The sequence below is a fragment of the Erythranthe guttata genome, chromosome 14 (genome assembly GCF_056151865.1).
Source record: "Erythranthe guttata isolate IM_541 chromosome 14, IM_541, whole genome shotgun sequence".
Classification (NCBI taxonomy): domain Eukaryota; kingdom Viridiplantae; phylum Streptophyta; class Magnoliopsida; order Lamiales; family Phrymaceae; genus Erythranthe; species Erythranthe guttata.
In genome coordinates, this window is record NC_142546.1 from 2,818,629 (window position 1) to 2,843,296 (window position 24,668).

At 31.6% G+C, this 24,668-nt stretch overlaps 3 protein-coding genes across 4 annotated transcripts; 2 read left to right on the forward strand and 1 right to left on the reverse strand.

The window, feature by feature from the left end:
• Window positions 1-7,473: 7,473 nt before the first annotated feature.
• LOC148764925 (F-box/LRR-repeat/kelch-repeat protein At1g09650-like) lies at window positions 7,474-8,562 on the forward strand. The gene has a single exon (XM_088814438.1). The coding sequence runs from the start codon at window positions 7,474-7,476 to the stop codon at window positions 8,560-8,562; it is 1,089 nt and encodes a 362-aa protein (XP_088670564.1).
• Window positions 8,563-8,891: 329 nt separating this feature from the next.
• On the reverse strand, window positions 8,892-12,289 carry LOC105964263 (calmodulin-binding family protein). 2 transcript variants are annotated; one of them, XM_012988788.2, is made up of 8 exons: window positions 12,037-12,289; window positions 10,866-11,397; window positions 10,718-10,783; window positions 10,536-10,624; window positions 10,334-10,421; window positions 10,007-10,246; window positions 9,809-9,910; window positions 8,892-9,703 (listed from the first exon to the last, which is right to left on the reverse strand). In XM_012988788.2, the coding sequence occupies exons 2-8, from the start codon at window positions 11,382-11,384 to the stop codon at window positions 9,116-9,118; spliced, it is 1,692 nt and encodes a 563-aa protein (XP_012844242.2). In that variant the 5' UTR covers window positions 11,385-11,397; window positions 12,037-12,289; the 3' UTR covers window positions 8,892-9,115. The 2 variants fall into 2 exon arrangements, with proteins under 2 accessions (XP_012844242.2, XP_088669460.1); XM_088813334.1 differs by having other exon boundaries at window positions 10,866-11,665; window positions 11,732-12,187.
• A 6,246-nt stretch (window positions 12,290-18,535) lies between these two features.
• Window positions 18,536-21,116, forward strand: LOC105966414 (uncharacterized). The gene has a single exon (XM_012990968.2). It carries the CDS (start codon window positions 18,543-18,545, stop codon window positions 21,114-21,116), a length of 2,574 nt encoding a protein of 857 aa, XP_012846422.2. The 5' UTR covers window positions 18,536-18,542.
• The last annotated feature ends 3,552 nt before the right edge of the window (window positions 21,117-24,668 follow it).

Sequence of the window (24,668 nt, forward strand, 5' to 3'; positions counted from 1 at the left end):
GTCAAAGTTGCCTAATATATTTTAATTCGAAAAATAAAATCCTTTTGACCAAAATAATTATACTTTTGGATGTAATATTTGGAATCATTTTTATTGATTTTCTATAATACTATTAATTATAATTCTTTTTCCCTGAATAGTGAATACTAATCAAGGTTTCCTTCCCAAAATTATGGCTTTGAATAAACAATATAGTTTCTTTTCAAGAAAATAAATAAATGAACAATAGCAAAATTACTATAGCTAATAGTCATATATATGGGCCTAAAAAAATTAAAACAAGACCATAAAGTAATAGAACTTTTAAAGAGTTATAAATCCATAAAGGAATCAACAAGGCCCAACTCTACAAAGTTTAGGCCTAGACTAGTGAAATTGACCACGTCAAACAGTAATAATTACGGCATAAACTCGATAAATAATAGTTTATTCTGGTCCCGACATTGTAAAAATTTATTAAATTATTAGTTCGATAATTTAATATTTCGCTAAATTAATATAATTTTATTAATCCCAACTGTATTGATTTATAGAGATCTAACGCTTCTTAATATATAATTAAACAAATAAGAGAAGGATGTAAATTATAAGAGGTTATGCATAATTTATTCTCTCCTTTTTTTTCCGAACAAATCGTTAGTTTGACAGGAGTAATTGTAATATGTTAAACAATAAGGGCATTTTTGCAATTACATGGATGGAGACCTCTTCTTTCTTTTTTTATTTTGTATTTTTTATATTATTATTATTATCATTATTATTATTATTATTATTATTATTATTATTATTATTATTATTATTATTATTATTATTATTATTTTATTTCTTTTACGAGTATAAGTAGGAATAACAGTATTTAATTAGGATTATGCATAATAATATTTTCTCTTTCAAGCTATCGAGCTATACCTTGAGATAGTATCACCATGGCTCTTCCACTCGAGATCATAGAAATTGTCCTGTTAAAATTATCGGTTAAAACTCTTCTTTTGAGCTTTGTCGTGATCCAATCACTGACGATTTTAAGGTTGTTTTAGTTGGTTGTGAGAGTTACTCGGTTTATTCTTGTAAGAACAAGTCGTGGATAATATCGAACAAGCAATTCGAAACCGAGTGCATTGGTTATGGTGTGGCAAGCAGGGGCGGACCCAAGGTATGCCTTGGGGGGGCCTCCGCCCCTGCAGAAAAAAAAATTACCTTTTTTTTATTAAATTTTTAATATCTTATGTTATTTATCTATTAATTTATACCATTTAGTCCCCTCAAAGTTCAAATTTAATATCATTTTAGTAAAAAAAAAATTCTAGCCCCCCACCCAATACTCCCTGGGTCCGCCCCTGGTGGCGAACAATAATTTGGCTGGAGTGTGCCTTGATGGGACTAGCTATTGGGTTTCGAGTAGTAGCCCCAGTTTCATGGAGATAGCAGCGTATTACGATCGGAGAGATGTCGAGTTCAAGATTTTGCGGATACCGGAAAATTTGGTTATCGACGAATCGGTCTCCTTGGTTGATTTGAGGGGCTCTTTGTGCATGTATCGCAACGTCGGAAAAATGTCCGAAACGAATACAATTCGAATTTTGTTTGGTCGGGAATAAGATTGTGATTCGAATAGATGGAGAAAATCATAACGATCGATTAGTAGTCTACAACCCTTCTAAGAAGAGGTTTAAAGAATTTAAAGACACAAAGATGGTTTTCGGGTGGCTTGGGTTTGTTCCGTATATGGATACTCTGTTCTTCCCCGTTGAGGAATCGAGTCGAATCATAACAGGTAAATTTGGTTTTCCTATTGAGAGATAGAGACAATTAGTCTTAACAAGTCGATTTGGTTGTTTGAGACGTGGAATTTTTTTTTTTTTTTTTTAAATAGGTTTAGCATTTTGATCATCAGTTCTTGTGAGATTTATGTTTGTATACCACTTGTTGTTTGTTATCAAGAAAGTTAGTGTACTTATCAGTCAAATCTTTGCAAGTTTTAAGAGGTATTTATAATTTATTATACTTTTTTTTCCGGGTAATTTAGACAGACCGCGATTTTCGTTAGGATAGGGAATGTGTATTGGGCCAAAGGCCCAACATTATACTGAGGAAGATTAAGTGTTTCCGGTTACCAACCTCGTGTTGAGTCGAGAGCCGGCAAAGATTGCCGAATCGATCGTGAACTCCAAACTCGGCATGTGTGACTAAATGGACCCGCTTGGAAAGAGAATTTTGTACGCGAATCCCCTGAGGTAATGTCAAATTACGAAAACTACATTCTTGTTTGTATAATTACAGCCACCCCTCAACTATGTATTGTCTTATTTGTCCATCCTTACGGTGTTAAATTTACCTAGGGGAGTTCGTCCGATTTATAAACCTACCGAATTGAACTGAACAAAAATTTACTACATGTCGACGACCGAAAATTCGGTGAGATATTACGTTTTTTATTTATTATTTTATATATATAACTATTTATGTAATATTTGTATTTAAACTAAAAAAATAAAAATCAAATGCGTAAATATTTTTAATAAAATTTAGGTAATGCGGTTATTTACTGAACTGAACCGAACGCTAAACGGTATGAAATTGTGGCATATCAAAATTTCGGTACACTTTTTATCGAATAAATACCCCTAGTTTTACCAACTAGTACTTCACCCGTGCGTTGCACGGAGGTCAGTTTCAAAATAAGAAAAATAATAATATTTAAGCGATTATCTCTTTATAAGAACACCATTCAAGTAAAACAAATGAAAGGAAATAAATATATTATCTCTTAATTCAGAATTGTAACATATGAAATTTAATTATACATTAAAACACGTTAAGAAGAATACGTGAAGCGCGCAAAACACGATATGAAGATTATGTGAAATTATTTAAAACATATTGTATAACTCTATTTCATGGAATGTAATCTACTACACCATGTTAATCATCTACAAAATAACTAACTTAACAACAAACACAATAGTACAGATGGAACACAATATATATTAAAAAAACCTGCAAATTTATCACTAACAATATTCAATTGGTGATGCACATTACTCAAACAACAACACAACTTTTAAATATTGCAAAAGAGATAAGATGTATACGTCACTACCAATAATGATACCAATACTAATATCAATACTGGTACTCTGATACTAATACCGATACTAATATTCATACTAATACTTATAATAATACTAATACTAATATTAATACTAATACTAATACTAATACTAACACTAATTCCAATTCCAATACTAATACTAATACTAATACTAATACTAATACTAATACTAATACTAATACTAGTACTAATATTAATACTACTACTACTACCAATACTAATACCAATACTAATACTAAAACTAATACTAATACTAATACTAATACTAATACTAATACTAATACTAATATTAATACTAATACTAATACTAATACTAATACTAATACTAATACTAATACTAATACTAATACTAATACTAATACTAATACTAATACCAACACCAATACTAATACTAATATTTATACTAATATTAATGCAATACTAATACTATTGCTAATACCAATAATAATATTAATACTAATACTAATACTAATAATAATACTAATATTGATATTAATACTAATACTAATATTGATATTAATAATGATACTCGTACTAATACGTACTCATACTGAAGCTCATACTGATACTAATACTAATATTAATACTAATATAATACTAATATTAATACTAATACTAATACTAATATTAATACTAATACTAATACTGATACTGATACTGATACTGATACTGACACTGATACTGATACTTACTGATAATGATACTGATACTGATACTGATACTGATACTGATACTGATAATGATACTGATACTGATGCAAATACTAATACTGATATTGACATGGATACTGATACTGACACTGACACTGATGTTGATAGTCATATTGATATTAATACTAATACTAATACTGATACTCATATTAATATTGATACTCATAATCATATTGATACTCATATTAATATTGATACTAATATTGATACTGATATTGATAGCGATGTTGATACTAATACTAATAACACTGATACTAATACTAATGTTGATATTGATACTGATACTGGTACTGATACTGATACTAATACTGAAACTGATACTGAAATTGATACTGATGTTGATACTCATACTGATACTGATACTGAAACTGATACCGATGCCGATACTCATACTAATACTTAAATTGATACTGGTACTGATACTGATACCAATACTAATACTGATTAATACTGATACGTGTACTTATACTGATATTAATATTAATATTAGTACTAATACTAATACTATTATTAATAGTAATATGACTATTAATATTGATATTAGTACTATTACTAATACAAATATTAATGCTCATGTACTACTGCTAATGACACATATACTGATACTGATACTGATATTGTGCTGATACAGATACCGATATTGATACTCGTACTGATAATGATACTGATATTGATATCGATACTAATATTGATACGGATACTTATACCGATACTAATATTTGTACTAATACTAATACTATTACTAAAAGTAATACTAATACTAATAGTAATATTTACACTAATACTAATACTAATACTAATGCTAATACTAATACTAATTCTAATATTAATACTAATATTAAAACTAATACTATTACTAATACTAATACTAATACTAATACTAATACTAATACTAATACTAATACTAATACTAATACTAATACTAATACTAATACTAATACTAATACTAATACTAATACTAATACCAATACTAATACTAATACTAATACTAATACTAATAATATTACTAATACTAATACTGATACTAATACTATTATTAATACTATTACTAATACTAATATGTTAAAATTGTTAATGTTAATGCTAATACCAAGTTTAATGCTTATGATAATCTGGATAAGCTAATTATTATGCTAATGTTAATTATAATTGTAATTCTAATATTATTCAATATCCTTATCCTATTCCAAATTCGATTCATAACACTAATCATAATACTAATCCTAATCATAATCATAATCCTATTCCTAACACTAATCATAAGCCTAATAACTTTAATACTAATAATGCAAATGCTAATTCTAATGTTAATTCTAATTCTAACACCAACCTAATACTAATACATGTCACTAATTATTATACTAAGCATAATCTTAATCTTAATTATAATTCTAATACTAATATTAATTATAATCCTAATATTAGTTATAATATTATATTAATCATAATTACAATTTGAATCCTATTTCTATTATTAATACTAATACTAATTCAAAGAATATTAATTATAATTCTAATGCTAATGCTAATATTAATAACAAATTATGATTTTGCATCAATATTTTTTTATTCCAATGATCTAATATTTTTTATAAAAAAAACAATTTTATTCAATCTCGAACCTTTATATTAAATTTCTTATGTGTGGTAGCTGATGCATCAAAAAACACATATTAAATATATTAGAAATTAATATTTAATTATATTATCAAAATGACATTAAAATTATTTAAAATATTATAAGAGTATAAGAAAACGTTAAGACGTAAAATAACAATAATCGTTGTTAATAAGATAAATTATGAAAATCCTCTTGAACTTAGGCTAAATTACAGAAAACACCCCCACTTATCGGTGATTACCAAAATCCCCCTGATGTTTGTTTTCTGTACACGACCCCCTTATGTGTGATTTTTTACGAAATCTTTTTTTATTCCATGTAATATCCCAAAAATATGGATTCGTACTTTTTAAATACAAAAATTACCCTCAGGGGTGGTCATGGTAATAATAAAAATTTGTGAAGGTGTTATTTCAGAAGATTAAAGATTTCGTGTAAAGTCCCCTCCCTGATGGTAATTTTTGCCTTTAAAAAGTACCATAAAGAAATGTCGCGTGTGCAGGGTATATATCAACATTTTTCGGGGAATATCTCACATAAAAAAATTCATTGCAAAATCATACCATAAGGGGGTCGATGTATGACGGAAACAAACATAAGGGGATTTTGGTAATTACAAATATTGGGGGATATTTTTTCTTAATTTAGCCTAAGTTCAGGTGGTTTTCATAAATCATCCTTGTTAATATACAACTTAAACTTATTTACACGTATGACCATATGTTAGAAAATAACATAAAGTTGATGCTATTGAAAATAGATCAAATTTCAAGTAAACAAAAGTCACTATAAAATGCTTATATAAATTAAAAAAAAAAAAAATTAATTGATATTTTAAATATATAGAATATATAGTATTTACGATCATTATACATTTTAATCAAAACAATTGATATTCTCAATGTTTGGTATTAAATAAAGTGAATAAACGAATTTAATACCAAAGATTTAGAATAACTTTGTTATATTTTGAAATATATAAAATCAATTCAATTTTTTTTGTCAATTCGTTATTCAATTTATTAGAATAAAAGATAAAATTTGTATTTCAATTAGTATATACTATGAAAAGCTAAATCGATCGTAAAATTTATTGTCACTGGATTCAGTGAAGAAAAAATAATTGTTTAAATAATAAATGAAATTCATGTTTTATAATTTCCAATATGTTAAGTAATGGGGAATACATTACTCTACACGTGACAAAAAAAAATAGTGTTTCTCAATATTGTAAATTCATACATGTGTATTTTTACAGATAATATTAATATATAATATTAAATTAGTACTTATGTGTGGTAGCTGAAGCATCAAAAAACACATATTAATACTATTAAATATAATATTAAATTAATAAAAAAAAACCATATTCTCTAGTCATGTTCGTGTAAAATGTATCATATCAAATAATTTATGCTGCAATATTTTGTTAATATAAATCCAAGTTTATGAATTAAAATATAAAACTTCCGTAACACCACCAATCATGCAATTATAATAACGGAATATTTTAAATTAAATTTGACTAAATTGAAATTAAATTAATTATAAAATTAAATCAAAAAAATAAATTTATTTAGAGTTTCCAAGAAAGTTGATATATTTAAAGTATTTTATAAATGGTAGGATATAAATATATTAATAAAATAATTAAATCTATTTAATCATCTTTAATTTTGGCAAATGATGACATGTTTTTTGATGATTTATTTCCACCAATCGATTCGCCACTTGGGATGAAATTGATGACATGTCACCAACTGAAATTGCCAAATGTCAATCAATTAGGTGTGGAATTCAACTTTTATATATTATATAGATTTGAGGGATTTTTTTGTAAAAAAATACATAGTTGAGGACAGTGGCAGTAATTATACAAACAAGAGGAGGTGTTTTCGTAATTAGGGTAGGCGAGTTTCCCCTAAATATTATGCTAGGGCTACGGGATATATATACACGCACACTACATTCGTCAAAATCAATACACAGCTCGAAAATCACGCCTCCACTACAAACTCCAAGAAAACACCATGGCTCTTCCGATCGAGATCATAGAAATTGTGGTGTTAAAATTGTCTGTCAAACCTCTTCTCCGATTCAAATCAGTTTCTAAGTCATGGAATATTCTGATTTCAGATCCTGTGTTCGTCCGTAAGCATCATCTCCGACAGCTTCAATCGAAGGGTTCGAAGAATCTTTTTCTAGTCAAGAATTCAGAGGTGAATTCACAAGGGTTTTCGTTGGTTAAATTGGAGAAAGGTCGAAAAATCCAAACTTTACAACAAGTGTTCGGACCCTATTTGTGGGCAACTGTCTTATGCTTTTGCGAAGGGCTGATACTCATTTCCGACCTTTCGAATGAGAATTTCGCGCTGTGGAATCCATCCACGAGAACACACACAATTTTTCAGGCCACGTTTTACTGCGGTGAGGCGGCTTTTGGGATTTGCCATGATCCGATCACTGATGATTTTAAGGTTGTTATCGCGAAATCTTACGATTACTCGGTTTATTCTTGTAACAACAACTCCTGGACAATGCTGGAAAAAAGGTACGAAACTGAGTACAATGATTACCGTGTAGAGTACGAATTGGGGGTCTGTGTTGACGGGGTTAGCTATTGGGCTTCGAAGCACAAGCCACAGATAGTGTATTACGATCCCAGAGACGACAAGTTCAAGATTTTGCGCGTGCCCGAAAACATAGATTACAGCAGATCAGATTACGGAAAATCGATTTACTTGGTTGATTTGAGTGGGTTTTTGTGCCTTTACTACGAAGGTCACGACAAGACGGTCGTGATTTGGAGAAAGGGAAAGGGGATCGAGAATCATACTTGGAGCGAGTTGATGACTATTGAGAATATGGAGGCGCCACTTCGGTGGTTTGAGCCGAAATATTTGCTCGGAAACAAGATTGTGATCCGGATAAAAGAAACGAATCATAGCGGTAGATTGGTAGTCTACAACCCTTGTAAGAAGAGGTTTCAAGAATTTAAAGACACGAAGATGGTTTTCGGGTGGCTTGGGTTTGTTCCGTATATGGATACTCTGTTCTTCCCCATTGAGAAATCGGGTCGAATCATAACTGGTGAATTTGGTTTTCCCATTGAGAAATAGAGACAATTAGTCGTAACAAGTCGATTTGGTTTTTCAAGATGTGGGATATTTTTTTATAGTTTCTTGTTTGAGTTTTGTTTCCGAGGGAGGTGAACCTTTTGTTGTATGCAGGTAGTGCACCATTTCTTGTTTGTTGTCAAGAAAGTTGGTGTAAATTATTCTATCAATTGTAAGGTTTTGCTGCCTAATGAACTTTATAGGTGTATAAGGTAACGTACACGTTTATAGATCCGTACGTATTTTAACACATTCACATGTGTGTACAGGTATAATTATCAACACATCAAAATCTCCAGCGAGACCTAAACGAAGGGAAAAACGATCACTCGTCAATCGAAGTTTCCTTTTAAAATGAAAGGGCATAAAAAACCCACAAAATTTTACAATGCTTTCTCACCCTGTTTCATATAGGATGAGAGGAATAAAAGAAAATGGGAAAATGGAGTAATAATTCCTGTATCGAAAAGAATCTTCAATGAATTCCTACGACTATCATTCTTTCTATTCACAAAAAAAGAATGAAACGAATTAAAGAATAAATCGAATCTCTGCTTTACAATTGAAAGCTGTTTTCGAGACTGTGACTGTTGCTACGAGAAAGACTACTGCTGTTCGGTGTTGATGTTCTAGAAGGAAAATCGAATCTTAATCTCCGGTTACTTCTTGGAGATAGATTCACTTGCTCCAATGCATGGGATTGTAGCCCCGAGGGATAATCTCTCAAGCAACCAATTCTAGGTCCAGCCCCTGTGCTCCACTTGCAAGAAAGCTGCTTCCCTAATTGGAAGGACTTCATTCCTTTGTGAGAATTGATTCTTTCGAGAACGGAATGTTCCGTAATAGTCTCGTCTTGGTCTTCGGACATGTTTTCATCGAGGAGGAAGCTTCCGGAAGTTAACGATTCGGATATCTCGTTTTCACTCTTCAACTTGTCTAGTAAATCGTCGTTACTCGGTATTTGAAGAGTGCTAAGTTTGCTTAAACCCTGTGACAACATCCTTAATTCATTTTCTTGTCCTGAGTTTTCGGTATCGTTTTCTTCTGTTTCGAGTTGCTCTTTTCCAGCTAAGTCATCTTCTGAGGAGTTGTTTCTCATGTGTTTTCGGATAGATTCTTCTTCTTCATCGTCGGTCGAATCGAGCTGGACGAAGAAAAAAAAAGAACAATAAGATTATTAATTGACCATGCAAGTTTCTTGAATCAAAAGAAACAAGAAATTGAATTTAGCTTGCTTCTATAAATGTACCTTAACATCGGTAAGATCGACATTATTCTCCATGAGAAATGAGATCAAATCCTGAAAATTTTCGGGTGTTGGTCGATAGTGACCACTGTGAGGCCACACTGCCTGTTGAAATTCAAACAAAACCGTTGTCATGAATTACTATAATATTGGAGCATTAAGACAAATAAACGATAGAAAATAAAGAATTTATAAAGATACCTTTAAGATGCCCTTTTCAGCCAAAATCCTCCCAGCAGCAAGTGTAGCTCCTCCAGCCAAGAAACTTGAGTGTTGAAACGAGCCTTTCGTTTTCTTTCCTACGTATAAAGTCCTCGATGTGCTTAGGACAAAGATCCATTTACAGCCCTTTGGTTCGTTTGTGGTGTCCAAAAACTCCCCCGTTTCCTTATAAAAGAGTTTCCCTTCTTCCATTGCAACTTCGTAAGTCTTTCTCTCCATCTGCAAATATGAAAAGTAGACATGAGAAATATTTCGAACAAATTATTCTTAAAAATTAAGAAAAAGACGAGGGGTATGAGTACTCACAGGACCGAGATACTTGATACACTGTTGTTGAAGCTTCGGACGAGGGCATTTTTCTATAATAACCTCTTTTCCTTCCCCTATGTCCAGCCTGCACAATTTTTTTAACCATTTCGTTTAACATCGAGCAATAATAACCCTTCTCTGACAGAATAGTTTCTTTCGAGTAAGAAAAAAACAATTTAAGATTTTTAGAGACTATTACCAGTAGAAGAATGGTTCTTTGCTTTGAGAGTTCAACCACTTCACGTAATAGAAATGTAGGTTGTGCCCATAACGATGTCGCGGATCAATCTGCTCAACACCAATTTCGACAAAATCAGTATTTTCTCCTTTTTTTTTTTTTCTAAGAGACACTTAATAAGAGTAAAAGATATATATACTTACAGCTTCAAGCCAATGCTGTAAAGCAAGTTTCTGAGCTTTGCTGTTCTTCGATAAGCCTTTTCCTACCTGCAAAACACAAGGTAAATTTCATTAGATGACCACATAAAATTCCTTGGAAAAAAAAATAGTGGTTAAATATAAAAATTACCTTGGCTGCCCTTGTTCTTGCTCTTGACCATCGAGAAATGGCAGTCTCGTGTTTCTCGATATCGAAAAACGAAATCGAACTGTGCTTGAGCTCTGCAAAATCCAACAGCTTCCACCAACTCTGCTCAATAAGGACCGCACAATCCGCTAGCTTTCGTCTGGTCCGAAAGCTTTTGTAAACCTTCTGCAACTTTAAAGCAGCCTCGTGTTTAGGGCTTATCGGATCCAAAACACGGGAATTCGGGACTATCCCAATCGTGATATTTTCTGGTGGCATTTCGGTAAATCTCGTGGTTGGAGCTTTTCTTGATCTGTACCTAATAGATCCTTCTCTCAACAGTTTACCGGAACCTGATGACTGCAGAATTCTTGGTTCGGAATCTTTGCGTTCGAGGCTAACAGATCGAACCGGAGAGTTCTGTTCATTGTCACTTAGGTTGAATGATTTTACAGCAGCAGATTCTAAAGCATTCTCCAAATCAAAATAAACCGCGAGTGGACATGACCAAGATACCCCCATGCAATTACGAAATCTGGATATCGGTCACGAAATTAGTTTCTTTCGAAATAAAAACTTCAAACACATAATCATATTACAGATACATGACTATACTAATAGGTATTCTCTTTCTTATTTATGGTAAATAATACAAACACATAGTCATATGCAAGCACAGTCCAATTGATTCACCTGTGATTTTGCCCAGCCACACACACACACACACACACACACACACACACACACACACACACACACACAAACACACACAAACACAAACACAAACACACACACACACACACCTGTGATTTTGCCCAGCCACACACACACACACCTGTGATTTTGCCCAGCTACACACACACACACACACACCTGTGATTTTGCCCAGCCACACACACACACACAAACACCTGTGATTTTGCCCAGCCACACACACACACACACACACAAACACCTGTGATTTCACTCAAATTAATCGATTCAGCTATTGAAATGACAGATACAGTAAGAAACATAGAAAGAGGAGAATTGAAACATAAGCATGTTCTAAAGGAAACTGGTAGGTAATCATAATAATTGTTATTATTATTTAAAAAAAAAAAAAAAAAAGGAAGCAATTTCATGAAATGTAAAGCAATGAAACAGGGAAATAGAGAAAGGCAAAATCATTTACCTGAATGCCCAAAATTGCTGGAAATTTGAGAGATGAATTAATGGGAGATCGGAAGAATGTAATTCAGCAGAGATTTCAGTTTGGTGTGTTTACTTGCTTCTGATTTCTCAACTTTGAAATGTGATATGGATTTCTACTTCAATGTATCTATAGGCTCTGGCTGTATGTATATATAGAGAGAGAGGACGGAGAGTTGTACTTGTACAGGGTGGGGGCTGGGTGCGGGGGGGTGGGGGTAACTGAGAGAAAGCACGTGGATTAGACTTTTGAACGAGGATTTTGTACCTTTTTCACTTTTCACCATATTTTAGTTTCTTTTTAATTAATTAATTAAAGCTATTTTTATTTTATTTTAGTTGAGAGATTCAAGCAATGTTGTTTGGAATTTTTTGGTAGTTATTTTTATTTTATTTTGAGAAAATATGTTTTGAGTGAATAATAATTTGGAAGTGAGAGGATGTTTGATTTTACATATTTGAGATGCAATAAAATACACCAGAGTAGTCAAATCATATTTAAATATGTTAGAAAATGTGATTTATAAGAACAACCTGGAAGATAAAGTAATTTTTTATTTTTATTTTTTGGTGAAGACATTTTTTACTGTAGCCGTCAAATTTTTGTTACTGTAGCAGTCAAATCATGTTTGGAGAATGAATAAACCTTTAAAATTGTTTGGAGAAAATTGTTTTTGAAAAACCTAAACAAAACACGAATTCTTTGCAGGGAAAAGAATAAAAATGAGATGAAAATATTGCCTAGCCACTCGAATCGCAGTTTGCGATTATCCGAGAATTGTTTTTACCAAATTCACATATGTTTTATTTTATGGAAAGAAAATTCACATATGTTACTACTGGCTAGCTCATTCATTAACAAAAAAAAAATATCAATAAGAATATATCGTATATCTAAATAAATAGATACAATATATTTCACTTGATGTAGAATGTAGTGTTGAAATTAACCTTCCACTTCATATTTTAACTATGTAAACCACTAAAGAAAAGTATTGTGCACTAATTTATTTATTTTTTTCCACAAAGACCATTTCATTATCTATTAAATATTTATTTATATGAAAAAAAACAAATTTCCATAAAGTTGTGTACAAGTTGATGAGGTCAAAATCAAATGTAATACTTTTAATCCTTAAATAAATAAATAAAATGACTGGCTAGAGAAATGTTGATGCAAGTTACTTGGATTTGTTTAATATATATTCGAATAAATAAGAAAGCGTAACTTGCAAGCTTTTTTATTCAACCTAATTAATATTTTTATATATATAGTATTGAATTATGTCACCAATTGCGTTGACTTAATATACTTGTGCATATTAGGTCTACTAGAAACCTATGTAGGTTTGGTGATGATTTTGAATTGTATTTACTTGCTTAATTGGATAATCGTATCCGAAAATTATGTTTATTTTATGTTACATTCGATGAATTCTGCTTAACAATGACATTGGTATCGTCATCAATCACCATATACATATATTGGTAATTGTTTATTTTGTACACGTCCACAACACGTATATGTGTCAGTATGTTATATTGTATGAAAAATATGATAAATATCTACAAGATTGTGTCGGTTTATTGTATGCTGCACCCGATGAATTTTATCGATTTATATTATATCACATATGTGTAAAGATACATAAATAATATATGTAAATCAAATATAAAAAATTATATATATCCAATTTATTTCATAAAATGTAGGATTCAACACCAATATTGAAACTTCCATGCATTTTTCAAGAATGGCCCACAAGTTGACCAAAATCAAATAATACCATAAAGAAGGGGTTGGATGAGGTAATAAAAACAAAATGCAGCCTATACAAGTATGAAGTACAAGGTGTCACATATTTAATTTTTGTAATTGAGGTGTCACATTTATGAGAATTAAATATTGAAAATGAATATATTGAAGGTGTTGTATATATGATTGTATCTAACACAATAGTATCATTAATCATCAACTAGGATTTCAAATCTTGTGTGTGGTGGCATTTCATTACTAGTATTGATGTATGTCATCTACTCAATAAATTGATGTGTCACATATATTTTTTTTGAATGGACACATTATTATATACATAAAGTAAAATTTCGATAATTAAGACTCGATAAATTAGTAACTTCGCTTACATAATATTGTCTTTCGGTCACCACTTAGTAAACCATACTAAATTATTAGTACACTGATTAAATATTTTGCTAAATTAATATAATTTTGCTAGTCACAACAATATTAATTTATAAATATTTAACTGCGTATCACCTACTAATTAAATATTGTCGTTATTATTTTTCATTAAATAGAAATGGTTTGCCAGCTATGTCAACCTAATAACACATTTCTTTCCCCCAAACAAACTACATACTAGTATTATTATAAACGCTATTTAATTTATAAAAAAAATATTTATTTTTTGTCACTTCTAGTCTCTAGATGAGAATCAAACCCAATATTAGGAACATTAAAATAATAATAATAAAATAATGAATGGAAAATTCATCAGATTCGCCGTGTAGGATAAGACCTACGTTTGCTACGTATAGTCAATGGTCAACTCAAGTTTAAATTTAAGGGTCAATCCCACTATTACCACTTAATAATCTGAATTTTGTTTAATATGACGTCATTAAAAAAAATGTTTCTAAGTGATTTTAAATTGATAACTTTACTAATATATGTATGCCTTTTATGCTTAAAATATCGTCTGTCTACCGTTTACGTGCACTAGGTAAACTTCCGTGCAATTTTTGTACAACAAATTCGGCCTAAAAATAATTGACAAGAGCAAAATATGACTATATATATATATATATATATATATATATATATATATATATATATTTTTTTTTTTTTTTAAACAAGCATACACAAGTGGTGTAGTGTAGTACGTAATGTGTGTATTTGTGTGTTGGTCTTGATTATTTATATGTCTTTTTTCCAGATTTCTATGTAGAAAAACAGAAAACGCGTTCCTAAACTCAACGCCCACCATAAATAAACAAATATATATATATATATATATATATATATATATATATATAATTAGTAATTATATTTATGAGAGAGAGACTGTCTGCTGGTTTGATTTATCCTAATAAGCATGGGCCATGGTTGGTGGAGGAGGGAGTAGATCAGACTTGAACCGACAATCACAATTTTTTTATTTATTTTAAGGTCCTTTTTATTGTTTTTAATTTTTAATGTTACACTTAATACAAACATAACCCTGATTATACTCTATTTCTATATAATATTCTAAAAAAATTAGATGAATAAACAACGCAGTACAATATTGTTAAACCTCTATAAATAAATATAGTTGAGACCGACAAAATTCTACTAATTTAATAAATATTAAATTATCGAGCTAATAATTTAGTACATTATTATCGAATCAGGACAATAATAGATTATTATTTAAGCGAAGTTATTAATTATTGAGGTTCTACTTAATATGGCTAGTTTTCACAAGTCTTGAACCAACAATAAAATAATGCTATAGTTGGACTTTCTTAGTCCTCTTTAATAACATAACAATGAAATACTAATATTATTGGGGCATATTTAGTTTTTTAATCCAAAATTACTCAAACTTGGGGCATATTATTGGACTTTCTTAAAATGCATAGAAATTTCAATATTTGAGAGCCTAAAAAGTAAAAAGTAGTAAAATATTTTGAAAGCCCAAGTCGAAAGTCGCATGTGCTTTAACCTTATAGGTCGACGAAATGCAAAGAAACAAATTAACATCTTATCGAGTACCGATGAACTAATTAATTACTCAGTATTTACTAATAATAAATTCCAATTTAATCCAAATATTTCGATTGCATAACTAGGGACGTAAATAAGCCAAACCTGCCATATTTGCGTGCTCGAGTCTAGTTTATTGTGCTTGTGATCAAGCTCAACTCACTTTTTTTTTTTTATTGTATTTCATTTTTTTTTATCTTGTATATAGTATTGTTATTATTTTATTATCTTAAATCATTTATATCATTAATAAAAATAAAATAAAAAAGTAAGCTAATTTGAATAGTATCTTTAATTAATGATCATTGGAGAATCATGGGACATAATGAAGTATGAACACAAGGTCACCTCCATCTGTCTACCATTTGATTTCAGATCTTATAATGGTAGTTGCACGAGTACGATGTGCCGTACATGCCTCTCGGCCAATGATATCCTTCCACGTGTTGCCACCACATTGATTCACATTCATTTTTCTTTCTAATTAAATTAATTTTTGGATAGACAAAAGACAACTAAATCTTACATTATATTCACTTTTTATTTTTTTGGATTTGATTTGAATCACAAATCTTGATATTTTCAACTTCAATAATTTGTTAAAGTTTAATCAATAATTTGGATGACCTTCAAATCGACGAGTGTACCAGTTACACGACTGTCACATGCACACCTGCGATTTTTTTGAATAATTACTAATTTTTAGGGACTTTAAATTCTTGTATAAAATTTCAAATTTATTTAAGGTTTTTGGGTAAAAATGGCTCAATAATTTTATTTGCTATTTAATCAATCTGATGATGTTAGAGATATATCACATGATGTGGTTGAAGTAGGAAGAGCTGGAAGAGCAAAGTGAATCACTAGCTCACGAGCTTGAAGATCCCGAGATACCTGCGATCAGAGAACACGTAAACTAAACTGGGGTTGATCCGGCGGAAACCCCTCCGACGCTCAAGTCAGGCGGTGGATTGCAAAGGTTGTAGGGAGAATTCAGAGAGTTGAATTGCTAGAATATTGAACGTACCTTAACAAGTGGATTGTAACATTTATTTATACTGAGCTTGTCGGGTTGAGATTAATTAATTGTAATTGTCGGCTCAAACCTTATTTAAAGGTGATTGGGCCTCTGTTGTAGTGGTCTTTGATATTGGGCCCGTGACTCAGTACATTAAAAAAATGTAGACCTATCGGACCGGCCCAATTATACATATAAAAATTATATATGTTATTTATGTTTATTCGGCATAAAAATGTAAATAATATTACTTTTCATTCTCGCCAAGGGCCCTTGAATATTTAGGATCGTCTTAATTCAAGTGAGTCCCAATACCATTAACTTCCTCTACATAGTTTAACATCTTCATTAGATCGTAAAAATGTGTGTAGGTTTTTAGAAATTGGAATGCGTTCGAGAAAATTAATCGAACAAGTAAGTCAATAATTCACTTTAATGCGCTTCTTAGAGTTAAACTAAATTTATGATTCAAGAAAACTCAATTTATTGTTTAATCAATAATAATATGGCATGAACGTATGGGCCAAATTTTAGTAATGTGTCGTAACCTTATGAGTCGTGGCTGAATTTCTTTGAGAGGATGGTATGTCAATTTTGCGCTACATCAAAATTTTCGTGTAAAACTCACTCTGTTTCTCTTTAAGTATGGTTTAAAATCAATGCACATCAATTAAAAAAAATATTAAATAGCCACGACGAAGAAAAAACTCTTATTTGACGAAACTATCCCTTTGTTTTTTCATATTTTCTTTATAGTATTTCATTAATCTACCATTAATGATGGGGTAAAGTTGGAGGCAGGGCCGGCCCTGGGCCGGTGCAAACTGGGCAACCGCCCAGGGCCCATTAGTGCTAGGGGGCCCAAATTTTTATGTAATTTTCCTATATATCTATTTATATATACGTATAAATATTTATATTTATTTATATTTTTTCCCTAAACTTCTCAACCACATTAAACGGCTGCAACCCCAAACATACAATAACTCTTAATCTTCTGCCCATAAATCTCTCCAACTAAATCCATAAATCTCTCCATGTATCTCTTTAATTTTGTTCAATTCCAACGTGCATCTTTTAAATTACCGATATTTTTGCACCCATTTGTCAATTTAAATGAACTCAATTTCAATTTTTACTCACTTATTTTTTATCGTTTTAGCTAAACTTTTCTCCATCTTCTCTGATTTTCTCCCGTTCCAAGCCATTCTCAAGTTTTCCACATCTTTCTCAAAATCGAGATCTTTGAAATTGGGTGACTGTAATATTGATTTTATATTATTTATTTTCAAACCCAGGGAGATTATTCTGTGTGTTCAAAGTGCTCAATTCTAAAGCTTGTGTAAATTGTGATTTCATCAATCAATTGGGGAAAGGTAACCAATACCCTCACTGTTTTTATTAATAAAATACACTACTTAATTTATATTTTCTTTTGTTCTTAATATCATTTATGTAATTTTGATTATTTGTTGTATTTTGCAGATTAACATATTCAACAATTGAAAGTGTAAGAAGTTGACTCTATCACAATTCACTGGTTAAATACAAGAAGGCTGCGTACATCAGGTTTTATTGTTCTTTTATTTTTTTATTAATAATTTTTTGGTGGTGTCTTTTTTTCATCTTTCTTTCTGTGTGCTTTTTTTTTTCTGTGTGCTTCTTTTGATTGAGTTGTACTGTTTAATTTACTTCTATAAGCATGAAACAATTATCTGGAGCTCAAAAAAGGCAAAGAAAAAAAAAACAAGAAAAGATTGCAAAAAGTTTAGAGTATTCTTTGAATAGATATTTTGGTCCTGCAAATTTAGTTCGTGGTCAACAAAATAATTTTGATGCAAATGAAGAATTATTAAATAATGAAGATGCCATAAATGTTGAATTTGTAGAAAATGAAAATGTTGTGAATGCTGAATTTGTTGAAAATGAGAATGCTGTGAATGCGGAATTAGTAGAAAATGAGAATGATGTGAATGAAAATGAAGAAAATAAACATATTGATGAGAATGATGGGAATGAAAATGACCATTTGAAAACAAGCTATGTGTTAGACATTTTTGACCCAAGAGTTTGGGATGGTTTGGATACAAAAATGAAAGATTTACTTGTTGAAAAGGGTCCCAAAAAAGAATACGATCTCAAGTTTCCTTTGGATAAAGAATCTAGACATTTTTCATATACATATTATGTGCAGATGCTACCAAACGGTGAAACTCGGGATAGAAAATGGTTGGTTTACTCAAAGGAGTTAGATAAAGTATTTTGTTTTTGTTGCAAGTTGTTCAAAGTAATGCACACTAGAAGTAATTTAGCAAGCGAGGGGGTTAACGATTGGAAACATTTGGGTGATAAGTTGAAACAACATGAACATAGTGTTGAACACCTTACTAATTTGAGAGCTTGTGTTGAATTAGAAATGCGATTAAATAAAAATAAGACAATTGATAAAGATTTGCAAGAACAGATTAGAAAAGACACAAAACATTGGAAACATGTAATGTTGAGAATAATTGCCGTTGTTAAATGTCTTGCTACACATAATTTGGCATTTCGTGGTACACATGAAAAAATTTATGAAGATAGTAATGGTAATTTTTTAGGCATGCTTGAAATGATTGCGGATTTTGATCCAATAATGCAAGAGCATTTTCGCCTAATTCGTAATAAAAAGATACATTATCACTATCTCAGTCACAAAATTCAAGATGAGTTGATATCTATCTTATCTTCTAAGGTGAAAACTGCAATAATTAGAAAGATCAAAGAAGCAAAGTATTTTTCAGTGATTCTTGATTGTACACCAGATGCAAGTCATAAAGAACAAATGACTCTGATATTGAGATGCGTAGTTGTCTCATCTTCTCCAATTACAATAGAAGAGTACTTTCTAGAATTTTTAAATGTTGACGATACAACGGGATTAGGACTTTTTAATGAATTACAAGTTGTCTTACAATCTTTAGGACTTGATATTGATAATGTGAGGGGGCAAGGGTACGATAATGGATCTAATATGAAAGGTAAAAATCAAGGTGTGCAAAGAAGATTGCTTGATATTAATCCTAGAGCATTTTACATGCCATGTGGTTCTCATTGTCTTAATTTAGTTATTTGTGATATGGCAAATTCTTGTACTCGAGCAAAATCATTTTTTGGAGCATGTCAATGTATATATAATGTGTTTGCTAATTCAACAAAGAGATGGAATGTTTTGCTTGATTATATTGATAAATTAACTTTGAAATCATTGTCCATGACAAGATGGGAAAGTCATATTGAATCTGTTAAGGCAATATTGTCCCAAGTCTCCCAAATAAGAGAAGCTTTATTTAAATTAGCAGAAATTAGTGAAGATGCGAAATTAAGTAGGGATGCTTACACTTTGGCCTCCGGTGAACTTTCAAGTTTTGAGTTTATTTTGAGCTTGGTTATTTGGCATGATATATTGCATAAAATTAATTTAGTTAGCAAAAAGTTACAATACGAGGATATGCGTCTTGATATTGCTATAAAACAATTAACTGGGCTTGTTTCTTTTTTTGAAATGTATAGAGAAAATGGATTTTCTTCTGCTATGATTGACGCTAAAAAAATAGCATCTCAAATGGAAATTGAACCAATTTTTTTCGAGAAACGTAGAATTGCTAGAAAGAGACATTTTGATGAGATTTCTAATACCGAAAGGGAAAATCAATCTGCGGAAGAATCTTTTAGAATTGATTATTTTCTTCTAGTAGTGGATATTGCTATTGGTCAATTGAGAAGCAGGTTTGAACAAATGCAGTGTTTTGAATCAATATTTGGTTTTTTATTTGATGTTGCAAAGTTGATTTCATTGGATGGTAATGAGTTGATGAGTTCTTGTGTGAATCTTGAAAATGCTTTAAGACATGGTGAGAGTTCCGATATTGATGCAAAATATTTATGCTCTGAACTAGAGGTGTTGCAAGTGATGTTACCGAATGAAGCATGTAATGCAAATAAGCCATGGACATCTTTTCAAATTTTAGAGTTTGTAAAAACAATTGATATGTTTCCAAATGCGATGATTGCTTATAGAATTTTGTTGACAATACCTGTCACTGTGGCATCAGCAGAGAGAAGCTTTTCAAAATTAAAATTATTAAAAAATTATTTACGGACGACAATGTCTCAAGAAAGGTTGAATGGGTTAGCACTTTTAACTATTGAAAAAGATATGTTGGAAAATATTGAGTACGACGATATCATTGATGACTTTGCCTCTAAAAGTGCAACTCGAAAACATTTTCAATGAATTATTTCACTTATTTTGTTTGATATGCAGGTGTTTAGCTATACCATGAGGTGATAATTTCTTTGAAAGCTGATGATGGAAGATTGGGAGAAAAAACATTTTTTTGCTGGGATGGAAGTTCAAACATTTTTTTATTTCATTGTGTTGTGTTAAAATTGAAATGTTATGACAATTTCTTTTTAATATGTGGGTTTTTTCTACTGTTGAATATTTTTAAACAGCATTTTATTGATATTTAAATTTCTTTTTGTTATAATTTATTATTATTTTATAAAAAGATTTATAGAAAAATAAAATCGAGGGCACAATTTATCTTTTTCGCCCCGGGCATTAAAAAGGTCAGGGCCGGCCCTGGTTGGAGGAAAAATGTATCCACTACATTTCAGCCAAAAGCTCAGTCGGAGGTGTTGATAGAGTAACCGGCAGCATTAAATAGCCAACAACCCTAATGACAACTATTACTAGTAATTAAGTTTTTATTTTGTAAACGCGCTTTCTATTTCCCACACAGCAGCACCGACGGAGCGTGCACTGCTGCCACACACGCGCGACGTACGACAAGGTACAACTCAAAAGTCCGCCAACCAGAATCTTTATTGCGTTGACCTTTTTTCTACTCCTCACTTTACACTTACACTCAAAAGTCAAAAGTCTCACCCACGAATCACGATGTTAACTTTACACTTCTACTATATTTTCTAATTTACCTACTGCCTCAACTATCCTCACCGTCAAACACTCATAAATAAAATCTTTTTTTTTTTTGTCAATTTATTAAAATTTAAAAATTAGTAACTTATAAATGATTATGTATAAATAAATTATTGAGCCCATGAGGCCTAATTTATTGCTTAAAAGCGCAATCAAAGTCTTCTAATTGGCTCGTGGGAATTCTACGAGGCGAGTGGTATGCCTATTGGGCTATTCCAATGGACCTACGATTTATTTATTTACTGGACCACGAGTCCAGTTCATAAGTTATTAGTACAAAAACCAACCACCTTCAAATAGGGTTTGTGCTCGATAAATTGATATTGACCTAATCAAGGAACTATAAATAGAACTTAATTCATCAAATTAATCTACGTTTACCTTTTACGTAGAATCTCCACATTATTAAGGTGTCTCAAGGCTATCTAACACGTGATCAGTGACCCGATTCATCTTTTCGACTATATTTATTATAGGTGATTGATCCGGTATAAATTAACCATTTTCGGCCCATTAAAAGAAGGCCTAATAAAGGCTCAATAATGGGAAGCTTGCGAGAGTCCACTCCATGGCGAGAGAAGGGGAAGTTCGCGGTCGCCAAAATGAGAGGATGGGAACAAGGAATATTGTCTGAAAAGGGAAGCAACACCGCGACTTATATTTAATGCGTGTCTATTCAAATGTCAGGAACCGCAGAGAATATACAGACTAGATGATTTGATAAATCAATGTTCTGGGCCTAGCTAGGAAGCCTAATCGAGAGTCGACCCTGGGTGCGAGAGGGGAGTCCCTCTCAGTAGCGAGAGGGCAAAGGCGAGAGTTACAAGATATGATCTATGCGGTATCTGACATAATCAATTTGCATTTGTTAGAGAATATTATATTATAATAACTCTTGTAATATTAGGATTCTAGTATGATTGAGTTACCTAGATTAGTTAGGATTTAGTTACCTAGTCAAACTCTATTACCTTGCAATATTTCTCTATATATATTCCATGTAATCAACCCATAACACAATGGGGGTTTCTATTCTACGTATTATTATTTCTCTCTTTCTCCTATTCTATTCTTCCTATATGGTATCAGAGCACCAGGTTTAGGTTTTTTAACCTAGCCGTCTTTCTTCTCCATGGCGGTAAAAACCTAGCCGCATTTCTTCTCCATGGCGGTTACCACCCAATTTTCTCCCTCCCCCAGTGGTGGTACTCTAATATTTTTTCTTTTTTCTATCGTTTCCATGCACACCAAACCGAATTTTCTCCCTCTCTCGGTGGTGTATCTTCTCTATCTTCTTCTTCTTATTCTTCTTCTCCATGGCCTAAAACCTAGCCGTCGCCTCTCTTCTTCTCCATGGCCGGCGACCACCAAACCAATTCTCTCGGTGGTGATATTTCAACAGAGGAATTCTCTAGCGATGTGTTTCGCGGTTTCTGTCCAGTCTTCACGTTTGAAGTTTATTCGTTCCAACTGCGGGAGCGTGCTAGCAAGTGATTGTCCAGTCTTCACGTTCGTCACGTTTCGACTGCGGGGGCGTGTTAGAGAATATTATATTATAATAACTCTTGTAATATTAGGATTCTAGTATGATTGAGTTACCTAGATTAGTTAGGATTTAGTTACCTAGTCAAACTCTATTACCTTGCAATATTTCTCTATATATATTCCATGTAATCAACCCATAACACAATGGGGGTTTCTATTCTACGTATTATTTGAATGACCATCTCAACCAAAAGCTTAAGCTTTTAGTTGAGATGGTCATTCAACATGGTATCAGAGCCAGGCCAAATGAAAGGTCCTGAGTTCGAATCCCACCGCCACCCAATTCAAATATTTCAAGTGCAAGACTTCAAATGTAATTCGCCTGCACTTGAGGGGGCGTGTTGGAGATATTAATACTAAATGATACATTTCACTAAAAGCTTAAGCTTTTAGTTGAGATGGTCATTCAACAGCATTTAATGCCCCTCTCCTCAAATGTCAAAGAGGTCAGAGAATATGCAGTCTAGGGAATAAGCAGCTCACAACACTGTTCATAACACTGTTCACCGAGAAGACAGGTAAGTTTAATTTAATAGTCATTGGAAGTCTGAAACATCTTTGAGGTGACAACAAAAATGGAACTGGAATCCGTATTTGGAGTCCGTTCTCATAAGTTCTTGCTATAAATAGTAAGAGATTAATTCAACTGCGATATATATTTTCTCAGACCAAAAAAACATACAATTTATTTTTCAATATCTCTTAAATCAGAAACGTACTGACTTGGCCGTCGGAGTGCTAACTCCGGCATCAGCCCGGTTTTCCTTTTTTTTGTGTTCTTATTTGCAGAATCCAGAAAAGCTATCAACATATTCGGATCTAAAAGATCCACCAGCCTATTCGGACGAATCAGTGATTATTACATATCATCAGCGATTGAACTATTACAAGTAGGAGGTGTGAACGAGCCAAGCTCGCCTGTTTTGAAAGGCTCGAGCTCGAGCTCGACGAGTTGAGATTTCCTAGCTTGAACTCGAACTCCATAAACTTCAGTGAACTCGAGCTCGAAAAATCCAAACTCGAGTTCACGAGCTAGTTCAACTCGTTTACCACCCCTTATTACAAGGAACACGAATTGCTACTCGACGGTTGGATTTCTACCCTCTTAGTACCCAATTCTACAACTAGTTGGAGTAAAATGAATTTTTTTTTATATATTATTTTTATAATAAAAAAAAAAAAAATAATCAAACGACTTGAACATTGACCTGTCATAAAAAAGAAAAGTGTAATTAAAAGGTTATGAAAAATAATCAAACATGAATTAATTGTTCTTTATAACCTGTGTCAATTTGG

Excerpts from the sequence above, each read along its gene's own strand:
- LOC148764925 (XM_088814438.1), top strand. The coding sequence starts at position 7,474 with ATGGCTCTTCCGATCGAGATCATAGAAATTGTGGTGTTAAAATTGTCT.
- LOC105964263 (XM_012988788.2), bottom strand. The coding sequence starts at position 11,384 with ATGGGGGTATCTTGGTCATGTCCACTCGCGGTTTATTTTGATTTGGAG. Across the intron at positions 10,625-10,717 it reads TACAGCATTGGCTTGAAGCT|ATTGATCCGCGACATCGTTA; the intron begins GTAAGTATATAT and ends GGTGTTGAGCAG. Across the intron at positions 10,247-10,333 it reads GTATCAAGTATCTCGGTCCT|ATGGAGAGAAAGACTTACGA; the intron begins GTGAGTACTCAT and ends TCATATTTGCAG.
- LOC105966414 (XM_012990968.2), top strand. The coding sequence starts at position 18,543 with ATGAAACAATTATCTGGAGCTCAAAAAAGGCAAAGAAAAAAAAAACAA.